The sequence below is a fragment of the Myotis lucifugus genome, unplaced genomic scaffold (assembly GCF_000147115.1).
Source record: "Myotis lucifugus unplaced genomic scaffold, Myoluc2.0 scaffold_61, whole genome shotgun sequence".
NCBI lineage: Eukaryota > Metazoa > Chordata > Mammalia > Chiroptera > Vespertilionidae > Myotis > Myotis lucifugus.
In genome coordinates, this window is record NW_005871109.1 from 1,027,484 (window position 1) to 1,047,230 (window position 19,747).

Here is a 19,747-nt window from a genome sequence, read left to right on the forward strand (position 1 = left end):
CTCATGAAATGGCTGTGCAGGAAAAACAGCCGGGCCTGCCCGGGTTCCAAGCGCTCTCACCGGGCTGACTGTCTGCTGCCTAGAGGTACTGCGAGCCCAGAGAAAAGCCCTGCCTAGTGGCCAACCCCTTAAGGTAGATTTGAGGCATTTGCTGCCTACTCCATGATGGGTCTTTCAAGGAGACCTGGCCCACCTCGCCAATGGTCAAGGGAATTGCACGAGAAGCCACCTCAGACACCTACACCCCTCATTTTACTCAGGCCTCTCAGTTTGTCCACCTATCATTGGCTTCTACCTACCAGGACCATGGATAAGCCCAGAAAGGATCTTACCTGGAAGGTGCCAGCATGGTCTTCTTCCTTATCACCCTCTCTGTGTTCTTTGAGGGCAATTAGTGTAAACCCTCTGAAGTAGGAAGGAGTAGCAGCTGAGAGTGTCACTGTGGAGAGAGAAGAAAGCAGATTATAAGCACAGGAATCCACTGCCTTCTATTTGTGAAATGGATAGATGTGAGTTCTCCATCAGCATTCCAGACCTGTGAATTAGAGGGGCAGTGGACAGTGGGAAAGGCTTGTCCAGTTAAGTAGTGAACTCTCATTCTCTCCACCCAGTTCCCTCTTACATTTCAAAACTTGCTAAATGCCTGAATTGCTCTCTCACTTAGGAATTATTGAACCAACCAAGACTGTGGTGAGCTCTCTCCCAGTAACCATGATTTGATAAAGATAGTCCCTGGTGAGCAACTCTAATCTTGACAGTTATCTAATGGTACACTTCCATTAGACTGACCCAAGGGAAATCTAGCTGCTCACAGCACATATTGACAGAGACTGTCTTGTGTTCTCCAAAACACATTTCCTTTCTCTTGTGGGCACTCGGCTAGACCACATAGTCAGCCTCCCTTGCAATTAGGTGGAAATCATGGACAGACATGATGCATGCTACCTCCAACCTGACCCATATACATTTTCCATTTGATCCTCCACTCTTCTCTCCTGCCTCTGCCTGCCAAATGCAAGGGATATGGCAGAGGACTGGTGTCCCGGGAGAAGGAGAAGGAGCCACAACATAGAAAGAACCTGGGATTCTGAATAACCACAAAGAATCACTCACTGACCAGAGACAACCATATTGTATTTTGCATAAACTGGAAATAAACTTATATTATGGAGTTTTGTGATAGCAACTGGGGTTATGAATTTACATTATACTCTTGCTCTTCACATTTACCTAGAGAACTATGTTTTCATAAAATCCTGTTCAAGTGTCTTCTCAGCAATGATAGTCAACCCTCCCTTTATATACCCAATCTCCAGAGATGAAAATCTTTTACTATAATTTTTGTACTGAATTGAAATTCCCTTTTTACCTGCCTTCTCCACTGTACTGTCCGTTAATGCTGGAGAGGGACTGGATTTTAATTATCTTTGTATCCCCAGCATTTAGCACAGAGCCTGGCATCTAATAGACACTCAATTCAAGTTTCTTGAAATTTATATAAATCAAGGCTTAAATTACTTTACTGCCTGATCAAAGTGCTAAGATTCTGGTCTTTAAACATGGAATTATAGACTATTAGAGCCTCAAGCTACCCCAAGAATCATCCATTGCAGCCTTCCAACTTTACAACTAGGAACCAAAGACACAGAGAGGTCAACAACAGCCCCAAGGTAGTAAGACCACCTAGAGTTGCACATACTGAGTATATTCACAGTATGGGTATCCCACAAGTGTTGATGACATAAAAAAATTTATGATCAATTCATTTAAAATATAATATTTATGCAATTCTGATAAGCAACCCCCTGTTGGGGAGGGGCATTTAGTATTCCTCAAACTAGTTTCAGTCCTGAAAATGAAGCACCCTAAAACTCCCAAAACTAAAACCACCATCTTGGATAATGTTCAGTGATCCATGAGCAACCAACACAGTGACTCTCAGAGAACTTTGAGACACAAAGATTGCAAATCTCATGCTGTGATTGGTCAGTTCATCCTGCAAAAAGTAAAGGGGCATTCTTATTGGCTACTGATGTCTATAAAAGGTCAGGTAGAAAGTAAGAAAGAAAGCATGGGGGGGAGGGGAGCACTATAAAGTACAGTAAGAACATTGTGGTGCTCAGCAGTGGCAAGCAGCCACCGGATGATGGTTATGATGTCAGCAGAAAGAGCTGAGATCTCTGAGGAACAGATGGAATCCCCCAAAGCAGTCTGAGGCTATCTGAAGTGGAGTGGGGTGGTCTTTAAGGTCACAATTCTGGAGGAAGGGGAGCAGACAATAAAGGTGCACTGCCCAGATCCCCTCAAATTTCTTTTTACCATTTTAAAGTGCCCTTGACACTGATGTGTCTTTGCTTCTAGTGGCCAACACCTGTGACCCTCAGGTCACTGGAGCCTGCTCTGCCTAATATGAAGTCCCACATCCTGCATCAGGAGAGACAACTCTGAGGGGTACCTGCCACTTCAAAATGGCCCTCCAGGATCAGACTGAAACTCTCCTCCTTAAGGACCTCCCCTGAGGTCACAGCCCATCAGGGACTCTCCCCCGCTCCATCTTGCTTCCCCACTCCCTTATTAGTTTTTCCCTGGGAGCACTTCCTTAATAAGTCACCTATACCCAAATCCTCACCTGAGGGTTTGTGTTATGGATGAAATCGTATTCTCTAAAAATATATGTTGCAATTCCCCCCCTGACATTCCCCCACCCCCATGCTTGGAAATGTGACCTTATTTGGAAATAGCATCTTTGCAGGTGTAATTAGTTTAGAGATCATACTGGATTAGCTCTAAATCCAATATGCCTGGTGTCCTTAGAAGAGACCTAGAGACACACGGAAGAATGCCAGGTGACGACAGAAGCAGAGACTGGAGTGATGCATCTACAAGCCAAGGAACAGCAAGGATTGTCTCCAGAAGCCAGGAGAACCATGGAAGAAATGCTCCCTCTGAGCCTCAAGAAGGGGCCAACTCTGCTGACACCTTGGTTTCAGTGCTTTAGCCTCTGGAAATGTGAGAGAACACATTTCTGTTGTTTTAAGCCTCTGGTTTGTGGTATCATGTGTGGCAGCCCTAGGAAATGAATGCAGTACGCTTCTGGGGAAGCCAACCTGAGACAGATAGTCAACCTTTGCTTCACAGCCACTGGCTTCTGCATGAAGTTCACACTCCATAGACTAGCAGGCCCTTGGCCTCTATCACTCCAGCTTCACCAACCACATTCCCATCCCTCCTCCTCCCAACACTGCATTCCAGTCATGGGACTCACTCACTGGCAGGTTCCTGGAAAGTCTTATCACTTCACCCTGCAGTATTTTTTCTCCATAAGCTCCTCATATGCCTGGAATGTTCCACTTCCTCCATTCCTAACAAACTTCTTCAAAAATCAGCTAAATTTTCACCTTTTGTGTGATGTATCCTCTGATTTCCTCATCACAACCTGGGTGCTCTTTTTTCCTGGACCCTGTTAAGATTAAAAATACCTATACAATGGGAATAATAACGGAACTTACTTCAAAGTATCAGTGTGAAGCATAAATGAATTAATATCATGTTTGGCATGGTTCCTAAAATTCCTTAAAATCATGTTTGGCAAATAATAGGCACTTAATAAATATTAGCTCTTATTATTATCATCAATGGCGAGATTATCCCATTAATTATATTTTGTGTGTGTGTGTGTTTTTAACCTATTTTGTAAATCCTTCAAAGATGAGAACCACATCTGAACTCAGCACCGTAATTGACACAGAGCTGATGTGTAATTAAACCTACTGAATTGCATTCATGGATTGGTAGAGTCAGTGTTATGAAGATGTCAGATCTCCTCAAATTGATTTATAGACTTAGTACAATCTAATTAAAATCCCAGCATGTTTTTATGATATTGAGAAGCCAATTCTAAAACTTATATGCAAGTGCAAAGATCCAAGAATATCTAAGGAGATTGAGAAAGAAGTAAAAAGTTGGAGGGTTTATACTGCCAGATATCGATATACATTTATAGAGATTAAGCCAGTGTACTAAAGCAAGGGAAACAATAGGCCAGATGAATAGTTTGGAGTCCAGAAAAGGTTTCACAAATAAACTTGATTAATGATAAAGGATGTACCTCAGAGCAGTGGGAGAAAGAAAATATGTTCAATACATGGTATAGGACAACTGCATAACCATTACTGAATGCCTTATAGTAATGAAAATGAACAAATTGTTGTACATACAGCATGGATAAATCTCACAAACATAATCTTGAGTGAAAGAAGACAAACACAAAAGAATATAAAAAATATGATTACACTTACATATCCTATATAATAAAAGCCTAATATGCTAAGTGTCTGGTCATCCATTCAACCAATCAAAGCATAATATGCTAATGATATGCTAAGGCCACTCAACCGCTCGCTATGATGTGCACTGCCCACCAGAGGGCAGACGCTCTGATCCATAGGTTAGCTTGCTGCTGGGGTCTGGCCATTCAGGACTGAGCGAGATGGGCTGGACATATCCTGGACATGGGCAGTTTCTCCCCGGCTGGTCAACCCCCGCATCCCTCTCTGGCCCCAATTGTGCACCAATGGGGTCCCTCAGCCTGGCCTGCATCCTCTCACAATCCAGGACCCCTCGGAGGATGTCGGAGAGCCGGTTTTGGCCCAATCCCACAGGTCAGGCCGAGGGACCCCACTGGTGCATGAATTTGTGCACCAGGCCTCTAGTATTTATATACAGTTCAAAAACAGGCAAATTAATCTATGATGTAGAGGTCTGGACAGCAGTTACACATGTGGGAAAGGAGAGTGAGTACTGATTTGAAGGGGGCACAGGGATGCTTCTGGAGTGCTAAGCTTGTTCTATTTTCTTGATCTGGGTGTATTCAATGTCATAATTCATTAAGCGGCATGATTAGTGAACTTTTCTGTATGTAAATTACATTTTTATTAAATGTTTCTGAATGATAAATGTTTATCTTACTGTATATCTGTGCAGCACCCTTAAATGGCTAATCATAAACTCAGCTTCCCAGAATGCTGCATTCCTGTAGGTGCTAGAAAACTAAGGTTTGACCCACAAGAGGCTGAGCTCAGTGTGGTGTTTCAATCCATAATTATCACAGGTGATGATGGTATTACACAGTATATAATTTGAAGGAAAACAGGAGACCCCTATCTCTCAGAGGACCCCATTATATGACTCTCCTGAAAGGAACAAATATGCAGTGTATTCTGAGTTCCAGTAATGATTAAATATGGCAATAAATAATAGAATTTTCTCTCTAATGACTTCTTCCAAGTGCCTCCCAAGAGAGGCCATTAAGAGACCCAAGAAATTCAAGAAAAATGCTTACAAAGGATTTAAAAAAGAAAAGAAAAAAAAAGTCCATAAAAAAAAGAGCCATCCTGTGATCACATACAGGAAACTGGTTAAGAACAAAGATTTTGGATTAGAATCTTAGAGCTACCACTTATTAATTATGTGACCCCTGGCAAGTTACTTAACCTCCACATTTCTTCATTTTTAAAAAGAGTTAATGATATTGCCTTTCTCATAGGAATGTGGAAAGGATTAAATAAACATTTATCACAGTGCCTGGAACATATAAAGCATTTAAGAATTGTGAAGGATGATGATGGTGGAGGCGGTGGTGATGGTGATGTTGGGGATGAAGAAGATGATGAACATGATGATTATGAGGACGAAGATCATGATGCCCAGTAGGCTGATTAATTAACAATAATTTTTTAAAAGTTGTTTCTCAGGGACAATGATTGAATCTTCAAAGAAAAACTCTAGTGGGTGCTAATGAAAGACCACTGAGAGGATTGCAATGGAGATAACTGTGCTGGGGATGACTTTTGCAGGGCCAGGTTATGGGGGAATTTGAGTAAGTCATAATAAACTGAGTCTTCTTGCAGCTCACCACACCCAAGACAGAGGGCTATGTGAGATCCTCTCAGCCTTTCACATCCAGACAATATACCTAGTCAATACCCCTTCCCTTTTCTTGAATACCTCTCACCCAATTTTAATTATTTGTGAATTGTTAAATGATAGCCTCCCTTAATAATCTGTAAACCCCACGAGAACAGAAACCAAGCCTGTCTTGAACTGCACTGTATCTTTAGCATTTAGCACACCTCTTAACATAAAGAAAATCCTCAATAAATACTTGTTGAATGGATGAATGACAGAGTTCATTTGTCTTTAGTGTATAGTTTGCTACTCCTACTCTGGTTCCTCCTCCAAAGTTCTCATGGATTTTATGGGTTACCATATGTAATATCTTATCTTCCTTTATCTTTTTGTGTACTGAGCATTTGTCTGTGCCAGCCCAATGCTGTGTCCCTAGAGGCACAGAGGGAAAAGGCATTGCCTCTGCCCTCTAGAAGCACACAGTCTAATAGATGGCAGAAAAAAACACATCAGCAGATGTTTTTAATAACATATGATAGGTACCATGGAGGTATGAACAAAGTGGTCTGGGATCCTAGAGGAGAGAACATGTGAGTCTACTGGGGGAGTTAGAGGAGGCTTCAAGGAAGAGATGGCATTTGAGCTACAAGGTGAAGGAGAAGGAAGAGTCTGTCCAGTGGACAAGATAAGCAACAGCATCACAGGTAGAGAGAAAGGCATGGTAGGCCAGTCTTGGCCTTGGAAATGACAACTAATTCTGTATTTCATAAGTTGCCAGCTGGGATAGAGGGTGTGCTATGAGGCTAGGGGAGGAAGGAACCCAGGGGGTAGATAGTTAAAGCCTTCAGAGCCTTGCTAAGAAGTGTGGATACCACCCTGGAGGCAATGAGGAGGCACTGATGGGTTTGAGTTTGGGGAATGTCATATTCAGATTTACATTTTAAGAATATCAGACTGAAAGTTATATGATTATTGGATTACAGCCCTACGCTTAAAACCAGCTCAGTGGCAAAGGCCTTTCTGGCTTGTTTATATGAGAACTGATAATTTACACTAGAGACTAGCCGCTAGCCTCAAATCTCCAACCAAAGTTGAGTTTTCCCCACCTTTGGGTACACTTGCCATGTGAATATTTCAGTTCCACCTAAGTCCCAAATAGCTTTCTGGGTCCTTCAAATGTTGCTGTGTCAACCATCCAATATAAACTCTGACGGACTGTTACCCAATTCATTGTCTATGCCCATTACCCTTATTGGATCTTGTCCAGTGTCATCACCCTTACCACTCTGCCTCTGGGTTTCAGACCCCAAGCCCCAATTTCAACCAGGAGGTCCTGAAGCAGATCCCAGCTCCATCACACAGCCAGTCCCTGCCATCCACCTGCTATGTGCGACTGAGATGTACCAGCCTTTATGCCCACACATCAACTACAAGGAACTCAGCTTCTGCCTTAAATTGTAACATGATGCTGTGGTCCACTGCCTATTCTGCACAACTTCCAAATCTCTGGGGAGCTGCAAGTCACGTGCTTCACTTAGAAATTGGCACAACAATTTAGCCCACTCCTCCAGGGTTGGGCAGAAAAAGATGCTGGTGATGCACTGGCAGATAGGAAGACAGAGCTAAAAGTCCAAGGGTGAGCAAGTGTGTATAATGGGGTTGGATTATACTGTTCCCCTGGATAATCTTTGACAGTGGATGCTTCCAGAATTCCCTAACAGAGATGAAACATCTCACATTCCCAATTAAAGATCATGCATATTTAAAATTGCAAGGGCTGTCTTTTTATAATGGATGTAGCTAACAGACCTGCCTTCAAACTCCCCTCTGTTCACTTTGTGTAACCTTAGGCAAGTTATGTGACCTCTCAATGTCTCAGCTTCCAATCACCTATAAAATGGAAGTAATAGTACTTATGTCATGTTGTTATTATGATCATTAATCTATAATAATAAAAGGGCAATATGCCAATTAGACTGAACGTCCTTCTGGGCATCATTCCAGAGGTCCATCTGGACCAGTGGTTCTCAACCTTCTGGCCCTTTAAATACAGTTCCTCATGTTGTGGTGACCCCAACCATAAAATTATTTTCGTTGCTACTTCATAACTGTAATTTTGCTACTGTTATGAATTGTAATGTAAATATCTGATATGCAGGATGTATTTTCATTGTTCGTGATCTACAGGTTGAGAACCGCTGACAAAGCCAGGGTCGGAGCGAAGCCGAGTCTCAGGTGCCGGAGGGAAGCTGGTGCTGGCAGCCAGGGGAAGGAAGGCCTACTCTTGCATGAAATTTGTGCATTGGTCCTCTGGTAAATTAATATTTTTAATAGTTAGTATATATAAATGTTTGCTAAATTAATAAAATATATTAAGCCCTGGCTTAATATTAAGCTCAGTTGGTTGAAGTGTAGTCCCATATGCCAAAATGTTGTGGGTTCGATTCCCAGTCAGGGCACATACCTAGGTTGCAGGTTTGATGCCTGGTTGGAGCATATACTGGAGGCAACCGATCAATGTTTCTCTCTCACACTAATGTCTCTCTCTCTCTCTCTCTCTCTCTCTCTCTCTCTCTCTCTCTCTCCCTCTTTATCTCTAAGATCAGTGAAAATATATCCCCAGGTGAGGATTAAAAATAAATAAATATATAAAATAAGTCAATCTCCTGTATAAAATAGGGATCATCATTATCATCTTATATCATAAGGATTAAAGAAGATAATGAATATGAAATACATTACAACAGCACAATAGAAGTTCATTCTTTCTCCCATGTGCTACCTCATCATGGGAGCCAGATGAATGGGTCCTGAGCTGAACAACATGTGGATCGGAAGAGGAAGGAAAGGGAAGGATGCTCCTGGGGAACTGGGGATGAGTCAGCGAAGAAAATGTAGCTGAGGGCAGGAAGCTCTACAGGATATATGCTATTTAGAACCACACTTCTTCCTCTACTGTGACCATGTGACCTTCAGGGATAGTAATCACAGTCCCTCTCTCCTTCTTAAAATATAAAGTCACAAAAATGACTGTGATCCAGAGTCAACCTATGTCTATACTCCATTCCCCTGGGTATGTGACCCAAACTGGACCAATCAGAATCCTTCCCTGGGATTTTTCATTTTGGAGTTAAAGCGAAAGGGATTTTGTTTTAGTTACCAAACTAACTGAAAGGTTTTTCACTGAAGGTCATTGGCAGCTATCTTTCCTGTCATTTGGAGAAAGTTTATCTCTAGTAAGTAAAATGAGGGTAACACACAGAAATCCAGAGATAAAGGTTGGAAGGAGCAAGACAGAGGAGGTGGAAGGGAAGGTAGAAATGGAGAGAGAGAGAGAGAGAGAGAGAGAGAGAGAGAGAGAGAGAACCCATTTGAGGCCCTAGATCCATTTATACGTGAAGGCAGAACCACCCCTGGACTGTCTAAATATGGGACTCAATAAATTCTCTTTTTTGCTTTAGTTTAACTTTATTCCTGTCACTTGCAGTGGAAAGAGTTCTGACTAATCTTGAAGCAAAGAAAGAAAATAACTCTGCGTAGATTATAGAAACAGTATTCATGACTAAACTGGGGTGGCTGACCAGGAGGGTGGCAGTTGGTATTTAAATATCATTGAGATGATAGCAGATCAGTTGACTTCAAAACTATTTAACTAGATATCATCTTTAGGAAAGGATTCTAAGGGATGTCAGAAGACTCTGTCCAGAGACCCAATCTGCTCCACATTCTTATCAACTTCTTTGATAAAGGCTTCTAAGGCAGGCTTATTAAAATTGTGGATAATCCCAAATTAGATCATGTGGATTAGTGACTCAATGACAGAATCCAGATTCATGAATGGTTGACAGCTACAGGGGTGGACCCAAACATGCTGGATTGGTGGAATGGGGAATCTTGCCAAATGTGACGTTCAAGGACCAGTTACGCCCGTGTAGTGTGAGGAGGGCAGCAGGCCTCCCAGAAAATCACCGGAATTTTGGCTGGCTATAAGCTTGGTGTGATCCCAGAGCACAGCTGCCAAAATTGCAAACACAAGACCTGGCAAGCTTCACACAAGCTCAGTGTCCAGGACAAGGGAGATAATCATTTGGCCTTGTTCCCTCCTGATCAGACCACATCTGGAGTACAAGGTGCAAGGAAACAAGAAGCAGCATCCTGTAAAGAATGGCTTCAAGAAAGGGTCAGAAGTCATAGTAGCTATTTCTCCACAAACACCTCAAGGGCTGATATATGGCCAAGGGGGGACCTTCTATGCTTGACTCCCAAGGACAGAACCTGACGATGAGGGAAAGTTACATGGAAGGCAGATGTTGGCAGCAGAGAAGTAAAACCAAGTCAGCCCTAGCTCAGACTCCACCAGTCCGTGAGTATGGTCACCTAAATAAAGGAAGCTCAGGTTCTTCTCTCCTGGCCACTCCACTGCCAAGCAGGGGGCGCTGCTATGGCGCTGCTTTGAGGACATTCCACTGGCCACTGTACTGTGTCCCATTGCGACTGGGAGTCCAAGGGGGAGGCTGGGAGAGATGGTAATGGGGGGAAATGCTCATAGAAAATTGACCACCTTTTGGCCATCTTCTCTTTGTGCCTCACCATCTCATTTCAAAAGAAAAAGAAATAATCTACCTAGAATATAGTCCTGGAATCCAGCCCTTTGTTGGGGTGGGGCCAGTAAAACTATATATTTTTTTAATCTTTCCAAGGGATTCAGATGCATAGCTAGGTTTGGGAATAGCACAAATGACCCTACAAAGTGCTGATTCCAGGGAAGGTCACTTTAATAGCTGGTTTCTAGATTTGATGGAGTCCCCTCAGCTTTATTCTTCATATAATCAGAGTCAGTGTCTGAGCTGGCAGCCCCTTTCCTTTGCTCTTTTGCCTTCTGTCCTCTGCTCTTCACCTCTGAACCATCAATGATCCAGCTTTCACCATGCATGTGACTGCTGACCTCTTCCCTCCCTGGACCCAGGCCCTCTGCCTGCCCTCAGCCTCCTGGAGCTCCTTGCCGTTTGTCCCCATCCCTTGGTCTCACCTCTCTCTCTCTGTCTCTGTCTCTCTCTCTCTCTCAGAGAGAAAACATTTTTCTTTCCTTCCATCCAGCTCTCTTAGAGGGAGATCTCACACCTGGGTTCTTGGGGTTTAAATGATACATTATTTTTTTTTCAACAAATAAGGATCTAGTGCCTGGTATAGCCACACGCTGTTCCGAGTGCTAGAAATAGAATGGCAATAAGACACAGTCCTTGAATCTCATAAAGCTTGTATGCTAGCTCGAGGAAGCAGATGATAAGATCATTTCAGAGAGTTGTTAAGGTATATGAAGAAATAAAATCAGGCAAAAGTAATGGGAAACAGAAATTGATGGTCAAAGGGGCCTCTTTAAAGAGATAATATCTGAGCCAAAACTTAAACAAGGAGTGAGTCATACAAAGAGCAATCCAGACACGGAAGAGAGCACATACAAAGGCCCTGGGGTGGGAATGAACCTGTTGTGTTTAGAAAATTCAAAGGGCAGTATTGCTGTTTTGAGGAGAAGGAGAAGAAAGAAGTAAAAAAATGAAGAAGGATGAGGAGAAAAGGAAGAGGGAAGAAAGAGGAAGAGCATCAGAATAGTTTCCTGTAGCACTTAGAATCAACATTTAGTGTTTATGGTCTGCTTCTGAGTCTGCCCACCTGCCTATACCCCTATCCCCACACATAGCGGTTTGTGCTTGGAACCCTTCCTCTCTCTCATATTTGAGATATTTGCAAATCTCTGAACCACAACTGTAAACTGGATTCGAGTTATTTCCCTCGGATCTCCAGTGCCTCCGCAAATCAGCAGAAGTGAGTGGCCCCTGTTTAAGTTTATGCACTTTTCATAGCAGTTATTATTCTGTGAAAGTTAGAAGCTTTGTCTATGCAGAGCTTGCAAAGGACTTCTGGTGATATCATCTAACCCCAGACCCTTCCTATCTTAGCCTCAATTCCAGCCTAGCCAAGACACCTAGTAATAACGTCATACTAGCAAGAGCTGGCCAGACACATAGAAAGCTATATGTGATGTAGTGAGTTCCCTGATATATATTCAAACACACTATGCACTGTTGGGGGGAAAAAAAGAGAGGAAATAACACTTTAGATAATTTGGGCCACTTGCTACTCCATTATGTGCTTGAATGAGCATGGTTCCCTCACTCCTGCATATAGTGAGGATTTCAGATTTGTCATGTCAGTGTTTAAAGACAAATGAAACACACACACACACACACACACACACACACTCCAGTACTCAACTTAAGAAACATTGATCTCTTCCAGTGCTGAGGGAACAAGGAGTGCTGGCCTTACTGAGAAATGTCCATTTGTTTCTATTCCCCACTAACAAATCATCTGGAGGGGAACATAAATAAGGCTAGATTGAATCTAGTATCCATGCTATATTTAATATACAAATTCAAAGGATTTTTAAGGAATAATTTTGATTTATGAGATTGTGGCTTTCCATAGTGCCTCTTGAATCTAAGATTCAACTCCACTGTACTCAAATTATTTATTCTGTCTCCATTCTGAATGTATATCCCAGTGTTGTTTCTCCTCCTCCTTTTTCTTCCTCTTCTCCTTCCTCCTCCTATTCTTCTTCTTCTTCTTCTTCTTCTTCTTCTCCTTCTTCTTCTTCTTCTTCTTCTTCTTCTTCTTCTTCTTCTTCTTCTTCTTCTTCTTCATCTTCTTCTTCTTTTCTCTCTCTCTCTCTCTCTCTCTCTCTCTCTCTCTCTCTCTCACACACACACACACACAAAACACATGTGTGCATTTTTAAAAATATATTTTTATTGATTTCAGAGAGGAGGGGAGAGGGAGAGAGAAACATCAATGATAACAGAGAATCATCAATCAGCTGACTCCTGCATGGCCCCTACTGGGGACTGATCCTGCAACCCGGGCACATGCCCTGACCGGGAATCAAATCTGTAACCTCTTGATTCCTGGGTCAGTGCTCAACCGTTAAGCCACACCCAGTTGGGCCATTTTCTTGCTTTATCCAATTGTAACTTCACTTCTTTCTTTCATTGCAGCTTCCTCCTTTATTGAGGGAGAGGGTGGGACAGAACAGGCAACTCCAACGTATTGGCCCCTTTCTGTCTTTTCAGTATGAAACCTATCAAAACACACACACACACACACTCTTCTTCACCTACTGGTTTAGTCAGCAGTTATATCAACTTCACATGCTGTTGAGTAGATCCATCTAGATGACCTGTCAGTGCAAGAACATGAAATATTGTGTTTCTACATGACTGTGCATTAAAACATGTGGCAAAGACCTCCAGTTGTCTCCCTAATTCCATTTTCATCTTCATCCTTATGAAAAAATAAATTCCTCCTCCAAGTTTTAGCTGGGCATGTGCCTGCCAGCTAAATGCTAGATTTTCCAGGCTCCCTTGCAGCTAGATGTAACCACATGACTAAATTCTTACCAATGGAGTGTGTTTCAAAGTTCTGGGTGCAATTTCTTGGTCACATCATTAAAAGAAAGCTCTGCTTTCTTTCCCTGCCTATATGCTGAGTGGAGCTCAGAAGGGTGGTAAATGAGCTGGCTATATCTATGCTGATAGGAACATTCTAAAACAGTACTGTCCAATAGAAATAAGCCTAAGCCAGGTGAAATTGTTAACAGATATCCAGTAGGAATAAATGTAAAACAAATAACTTTAATTTTAACAACATAGTTTATTTAACCTAATACATCTAATTTTCACTTCAATATGTAATCAATATAAAATTATTAATGAGAAGTTTATTCTTTATTCATACTAATTATTCAACAAATGTGCATTTTACACTTACAGCATATCTCAATTCAGATTAGCCACATTTCAGTGCTGTGACTGATGGCTACATATTGGACAAAGAGTGCTAGATGATGGTGAAGCAACAAGACAGAAGGAATAACGATATCTTATGTATACAGAAGTACTCAAGTTTTAAACCTTGGAAAATTACAATTTGATATACTTTCATTTTTTGCATGTTTTTCTTTTTTGCATTTCATGAAATTAAAAGTAATAAACAGTCTCCACAACCATTAAGCACTTAAATATGTACTATGCATCTTTTAATTTTTATTATCAATTTGAATTAAATACTTATTAAAGGGGGACAAAGGTTAAAAATAAATTTGAATAATAAAAAAGAGGAAAATGGAAAATGAAAACACTAATTTGAAAAGTATTTGAACATCCATGTTCATTGCAACATTATTTACAACAGCCAAGCCATGGAAACAACCTCATTTAAGTGTCCATTGATGGCCCTAGCTGGTTTGGCTCAGTGGATAGAGCATCAGCCTATATCACCAAAGGATCCTGGGTTCAATTCTGGGCAAGGGTACATACCTCGGTTGCAGGCTCCTCTCTGGCCCGGGCCCTAGTCGAAGCTCGTGTGGGAAGCAACCAGTCGATGTGTTTCTCTCACATCAGTGTTTCTCTCTGTCTTCCCCTCTCTCTTCCACTCTCCCTAAAAATCAATGGAAAAATATCCTCAGGGTGAGGATTAATAACAAAAAATTAAGGAAGTATCAACTGATGGATAATGGATAAAGAAAATGTGGTACATACAGAGTGGGACAAAAGTAGGTTTACAGTTGTGAGTATGCAAAACACAGAGTTTGTTCTTGTATTATTATTTAATAAGTATTATATTTTTTCCATACAAACAAACTTTTGCTAACCTACTTTTGCTAACCCCTGTATGTATAATGGAATACTACTCAGCCATAAAAAAGAATGGAATCTTGCTATTTATGACAACATGAATGGACCTGAGCACATTATGCTAAGTGAAATAAGTCAGACAGAAAAAGAAAAATACTCTATGATCTCACATATGTAGACTCTTTAAAAAAAATCAACAACAACAAAACCAAGTTCATAGATACAGACAACAAATTGGTGGATACCAGAGTGGGTAGGAGGGTGGAAGAGGGTGTTGATGAAATGTGTCAAGTGGTCAAAAGGTACAAACTTCTGGTTATAAAATAAATAAATCCTGACGTTGTAATGCACAGCATGGCGACTATAATCATACTGTATTGTATATTTAAAAGTTGCAAAGAGAGTAACTCTTTTTTAAAAAAATATATTTTTTTATTGATGTCAGAGAGGAAGGGAGAGGGAGAGAGATAGAAACATCAATGATGAGAATCATTGATCTGCTGCCTCCCACACACCCCCTACTGAGGATCAAGCCCGAAACCTGGGCATGTGTCCTTGACCAGGATCGAACCTGGGACCCTATGGTCCACAGGCTGATGCTCTATCCACTGAGTCAAACCAGCGATGGTAAAAATAACTCTTAAAAGATCTCATCAAGAGAAAATAATTTGTAATTATGTATGGTAACAAATAATAACTATTGACTTACTGGGGTAATCATTTTGTAGTGTATACAAATATTAAGTCATTTATACCTCAAAATTTTTCTTTAAAAAGAAAGAGGGTAATGTACAAGAAAAGAGGAGAGGTGGGAGGAGTGACTTACAATTAATTACAATATCATCAGCAGTACCTAACTAGAAACACCAATCAGAAAGGATATATGCACCCCTATGTTCATAGCAGCACAGTTCACCAAAGCTAAGATTCGGAAACAGCCTAAGTGCCCATCAGCAGATGAGTGGATTAAAAAACTGTGGTACATCTACACAATGGAATACTACGCTGCGGTAAAAAAGAAGGAATTCTTACCATTTGCAGCAGCATGGATGGAACTGGAGACCATTATGCTAAGTGAAATAAGCCAGGCAGTAAAAGAAAAATACCACATGATCTCACTCATTTATGGATAATAAAGAACATTATAACCTGATGAACAAAAAGATAGATACAAAGGCAGAGATGCATCAGACTGTCAAATTACAGGGGGGAGGCTGGGAAGTGTTGGGGTGGGGGGTAAGAGATCAATCAAAGGACTTATATGCATGCATATAAGCATAACCAATGGACACAAGACACTGGGAGATGTGGGGTGAGGGCATGTGCTGGGGGGTAGGGGAGGCCGGGGGAAGGTCAATGGGGAAAAAAAGGAGACATATGTACTACTATTTGTAATACTTTAAACAATAAAATAAAATTTTAAAAAAAGAATAAAGAATCCAAAAAAATAAAATAAAAATAAAGTAAAACTAGATAAGAGTTCATTTAAAAGACCCCATCCTGCTTAAATTTCTCAGATTATACCTACATACTTTTCAAAGATATAATTTTACAGGCATGATCATATAGCATCTTCATGTAAAAATAAAACAATAGTCAAATTAGTTTCTTTTTTCCTATCCAATTTGTTTCTGTTTCCCCACAAACAAAAGGAATTGGCTAAAGATTGACAAGGTTCCTCATGTTTCTAAATTAATCCTCTGGTTTATGGGAAAATGCAAAACTGAAGTCTACAACAAGGAAAAAAGCAAATGTAAATAAGGACCTATTACTTCATACTTTGTGTCCCAAGGTATGTCAGTTATTATCTTGGTTTGCTGCTGCTGTTTTCCTTCAATGAAGACAGATCCAGAAGGCTGAGGGTAGCCGAGAGAATTCATTCTACTCTCAATTCATTTCATTGAATCTGTATAGAAGACTGGTTCAGAGCACAGATTTAATAGCCAGACATCCCTGAATATTTTTTAAAGAATAGTTTATTGATTTTTAGAGAGAGAGGAAGGGAGAGGGGGAGAGGGGATGGGGAGGAGAGGGAGGGAGGGAGGGAGGGAGGGAGGGAGAGAGAGAGAGAGAGAGAGAGAGAGAGATCAGCTGCCTCCTGTACTCCCCCTACCAGGGACCGAGCTGCAACCTGGACATGTGCTCTTGATGGGGAATCCACCAGCAACCTCCTGGTGTACCCGACAATGCCCAACCGACTGAGCCACACGAGCCAGGGCAGTCATCCCTGAATTTTTACCTTGACTCTGCTGATTATTAGCTGTGTGACTATGGCAACTTACTAAACTCTTTAAGACTTAGTGTTCTCATATGCAAAAATAAGAAGAATAAACCACCTCAAAGTACTCCAAGAACTAAGATGTGAGATGAGTAGGAAGCACTTAACACAATGCCTGATGAGATACTCACTGCCAAGTATTTTTCTATTTCTAAAATAATCATCTCACAACATATATTTATTTTAGCACCTACTGTGTGACAATTTTCTTTTGACAAGGATGATTTCTAATTCTCACAGCAACACTGGGGATGGGGTGCGGGAACTCAATTTTACAGTGGAGAAATTGTGGGTCAGAGAGGTGGAGCGGCCTGCCTGAGGTCACCAAGTACTTATGTGACTGCGCAGGAGTTGAAACAGACTCAGCCAATATCAAAGCCTGTGCTCTTTCTCCCAGGCTGAGGTGGTGTGTGCCCCAGAGCAGGACAGAGAAAGACAAGGCAAAGCAGCTCTGGAGGTCTCCAAACCTCCCAGTTGAGCATAAATCCCCCAATTATGTTTGAAGTTGGAGAAGCTTTTCAAATTTCAACTCGACATTCTTTTTCCATCAAGTTCCTTGAGATTTCCCTTTAAAGAGCATCGAGGAAAAGCCACTCTCATTAGCCAGGGTCTGGCTTTATTTTCCTAATAAACAGACCTAATAAATCAGACAACGGAGGCTCTTTTCTTTTCAATCAATTCTTGAACATTGCAGCTGATGTTCCTCTCCTCGGCTTGAAATTGTGATCTGGGAATGGCTGGTCTTGCAAATTGTCCTCCCAGAAGCAATGCCCCCTTGAGGATCCTCCACTTGTTATTTTTAATCACTGTAATCTCCTTTTCAAAGGGGGCCCTGGTCAGAAACAGAGCAGGCCTTTCAGGGCTTTCTGAAGCACAGTGATTGCAGAGGGACCCAGATGGGGAGGAGGGAGGGAGAGAGGTGGTGGGAGAGAGAGGGAAGTCAATATAGTACTAACAACTTGGAAACGCTGAATAATAATCTCAATTGGATCCTGACAATTGAGAAGAAACCCCATGTTTCAATACATTTGCAATAAACAGTGGCCATTTCATTCCAGTCCAGAAAGCCTGAAGGCTATGCTGGGGTGGGGAGCATGGAGAGCAGAAGCTATTTGGGGGTGGACTGGAATACTGGGGACAAAGATTTGCGGCAGGAAAACAAGCCAAGGATTGATTCCAAGGATTGTGAGGGGCCCTGATTCAGGAAAAAGTTTTTTAAAAAAGCAAATAGAACACCAGGGGAATGTTCATTTCCACAGCCCTAAGTCAATACTCCAGGAAGAATGCATTAGACTTACTTTTCACACAATTATTCTAAGAAGGTAAAAGCCAACATTAAAATGTCAAACTAGGTCAGCACCCCTTTCTTCCTAATGTTGAGTGGCGGAATCGGGTTTGCTAATCACAGAAGGCCTCAGTGTGGTTTCTGCAAGGTCTTTCTTTCAAGATTTCTTAGCCACCAGCAAGGAGAAGGATGATTGCCCGTCTCATAGCCTGAGTGGGGGCCTCACAGTCCAAAAGGCTAACTAATATTTGAGGCTGGAATAACCGTAGGGTGAAAGTCTAGTGCTCCCCTCGCCTCCAGCTCCAGTTCCCACCTCCAGGCCATGGACACCTAGGCAATCAGGGAACCCCGTGGCCCAGGTGAATACCTGAGGCACCTCCTTCCCAGTTCTGGGGCCCTGGCCAGTGCTCAGCCAAACTGGGAGGATTGGGAAGAAATGCCACATAGGGCACTTGGCCTAGGCCCCATACTGGTCTAAACCACACACACACACACACACACACACACACACACACACACACACACAAATCCTCCTGGGCTTAAATTAGGAATAATTTTAGGCAAGGCTTCTACCATGGAGAAATCAATCATTCATTTATTCAATTAATTCGTGAAGACCAGAAAAATGCTATTCACGGTAGATTGGACAGGTGGAGTACTGAGAAAACCTACGTTTACACACACACACACCCCAAAAACAAAACCAATCTGAATTATTAAACTAATAAAGGCTATCTAACTCAAACTAACATGCATTGAAGTCCTCAGGCACACTCATCTTTGTAAACTCATGCCGGACAAGCACACAGAGAGGTTGGATAAACAGCTATATTCACAGCTGGAGAATGGACCCAGAGAAATTAAGGACTTGCACAAGGTCGTACAGCTACTCAATCCAAGTCCCTCTGACTCCAGAGCCACATCCTTCCCTGCCACGTGGATCTGGGGCCATTTCCCAAGAGAACACAGATTCTCCGTTTGGGGGAGGGCTAAAGAGACCAATTCCCGCTCCCCTCTGGTCCACTGAGGGCATTGGCTGTTTCCCAGCTGTAGGCCTAGCTCCTTCAGCCGCGCGCCAGCCCAGCCCGGTCCCTCCAGCGCTGGGTCGCTGGGTCGCACGTCCTCCACCCAACCTCCTTCTCCCCTCGGTGAAGTCCCGGTGAAGTCCCGACGATCCCGCCAACCCGCGCGCCCCGGGTCCTGGCGGCTGCTTGTCAAGCGCTGAGCGCCCCCACTTGCCAAGGGCGCAAGGCAGCCGGCTCTGGGTAGCTCCCGGTGGAGAAAGTCGGGGATCCCCGGAGAAACGGGAAAAGCGTTCGGAAAAGGGTGGCCCCTGGTTCCGCGTCGCCGGTGTGGCCCGGGCGCCCGCTGACACTGCCCCAAACTTTCTCCCGTGTTACTCCCACCGCCTCCTCCCTCGAAGCTCTAGGAACCCGGGAGGCGGGTGTGGAAAGGGCGGGCCGTGGCTGTGAACCCATTCGCCCCACTAGATGCCCCCAACAAACCACTTTCCCCTGCTCGGTGCCAGAGTTGACGTAGGGACAGGTTGGGAGTGGAGAGACATGCTCCCGGTCGCTCCGCGCCTGC

At 42.5% G+C, this 19,747-nt stretch overlaps 1 protein-coding gene across 2 annotated transcripts in view; it reads right to left on the reverse strand.

The window, feature by feature from the left end:
* The window catches only part of SPON1 (spondin 1), a 251,717-nt gene that overhangs the window by 229,858 nt on the left and 2,112 nt on the right, over positions 1 to 19,747 (reverse strand). For both annotated transcript variants that reach the window (XM_023754511.1, XM_006089580.3), the window contains exon 2: positions 333 to 439. In XM_023754511.1, the coding sequence (XP_023610279.1) occupies positions 333 to 439 (107 nt within the window). The remainder of the gene's footprint in view (positions 1 to 332; positions 440 to 19,747) is intronic.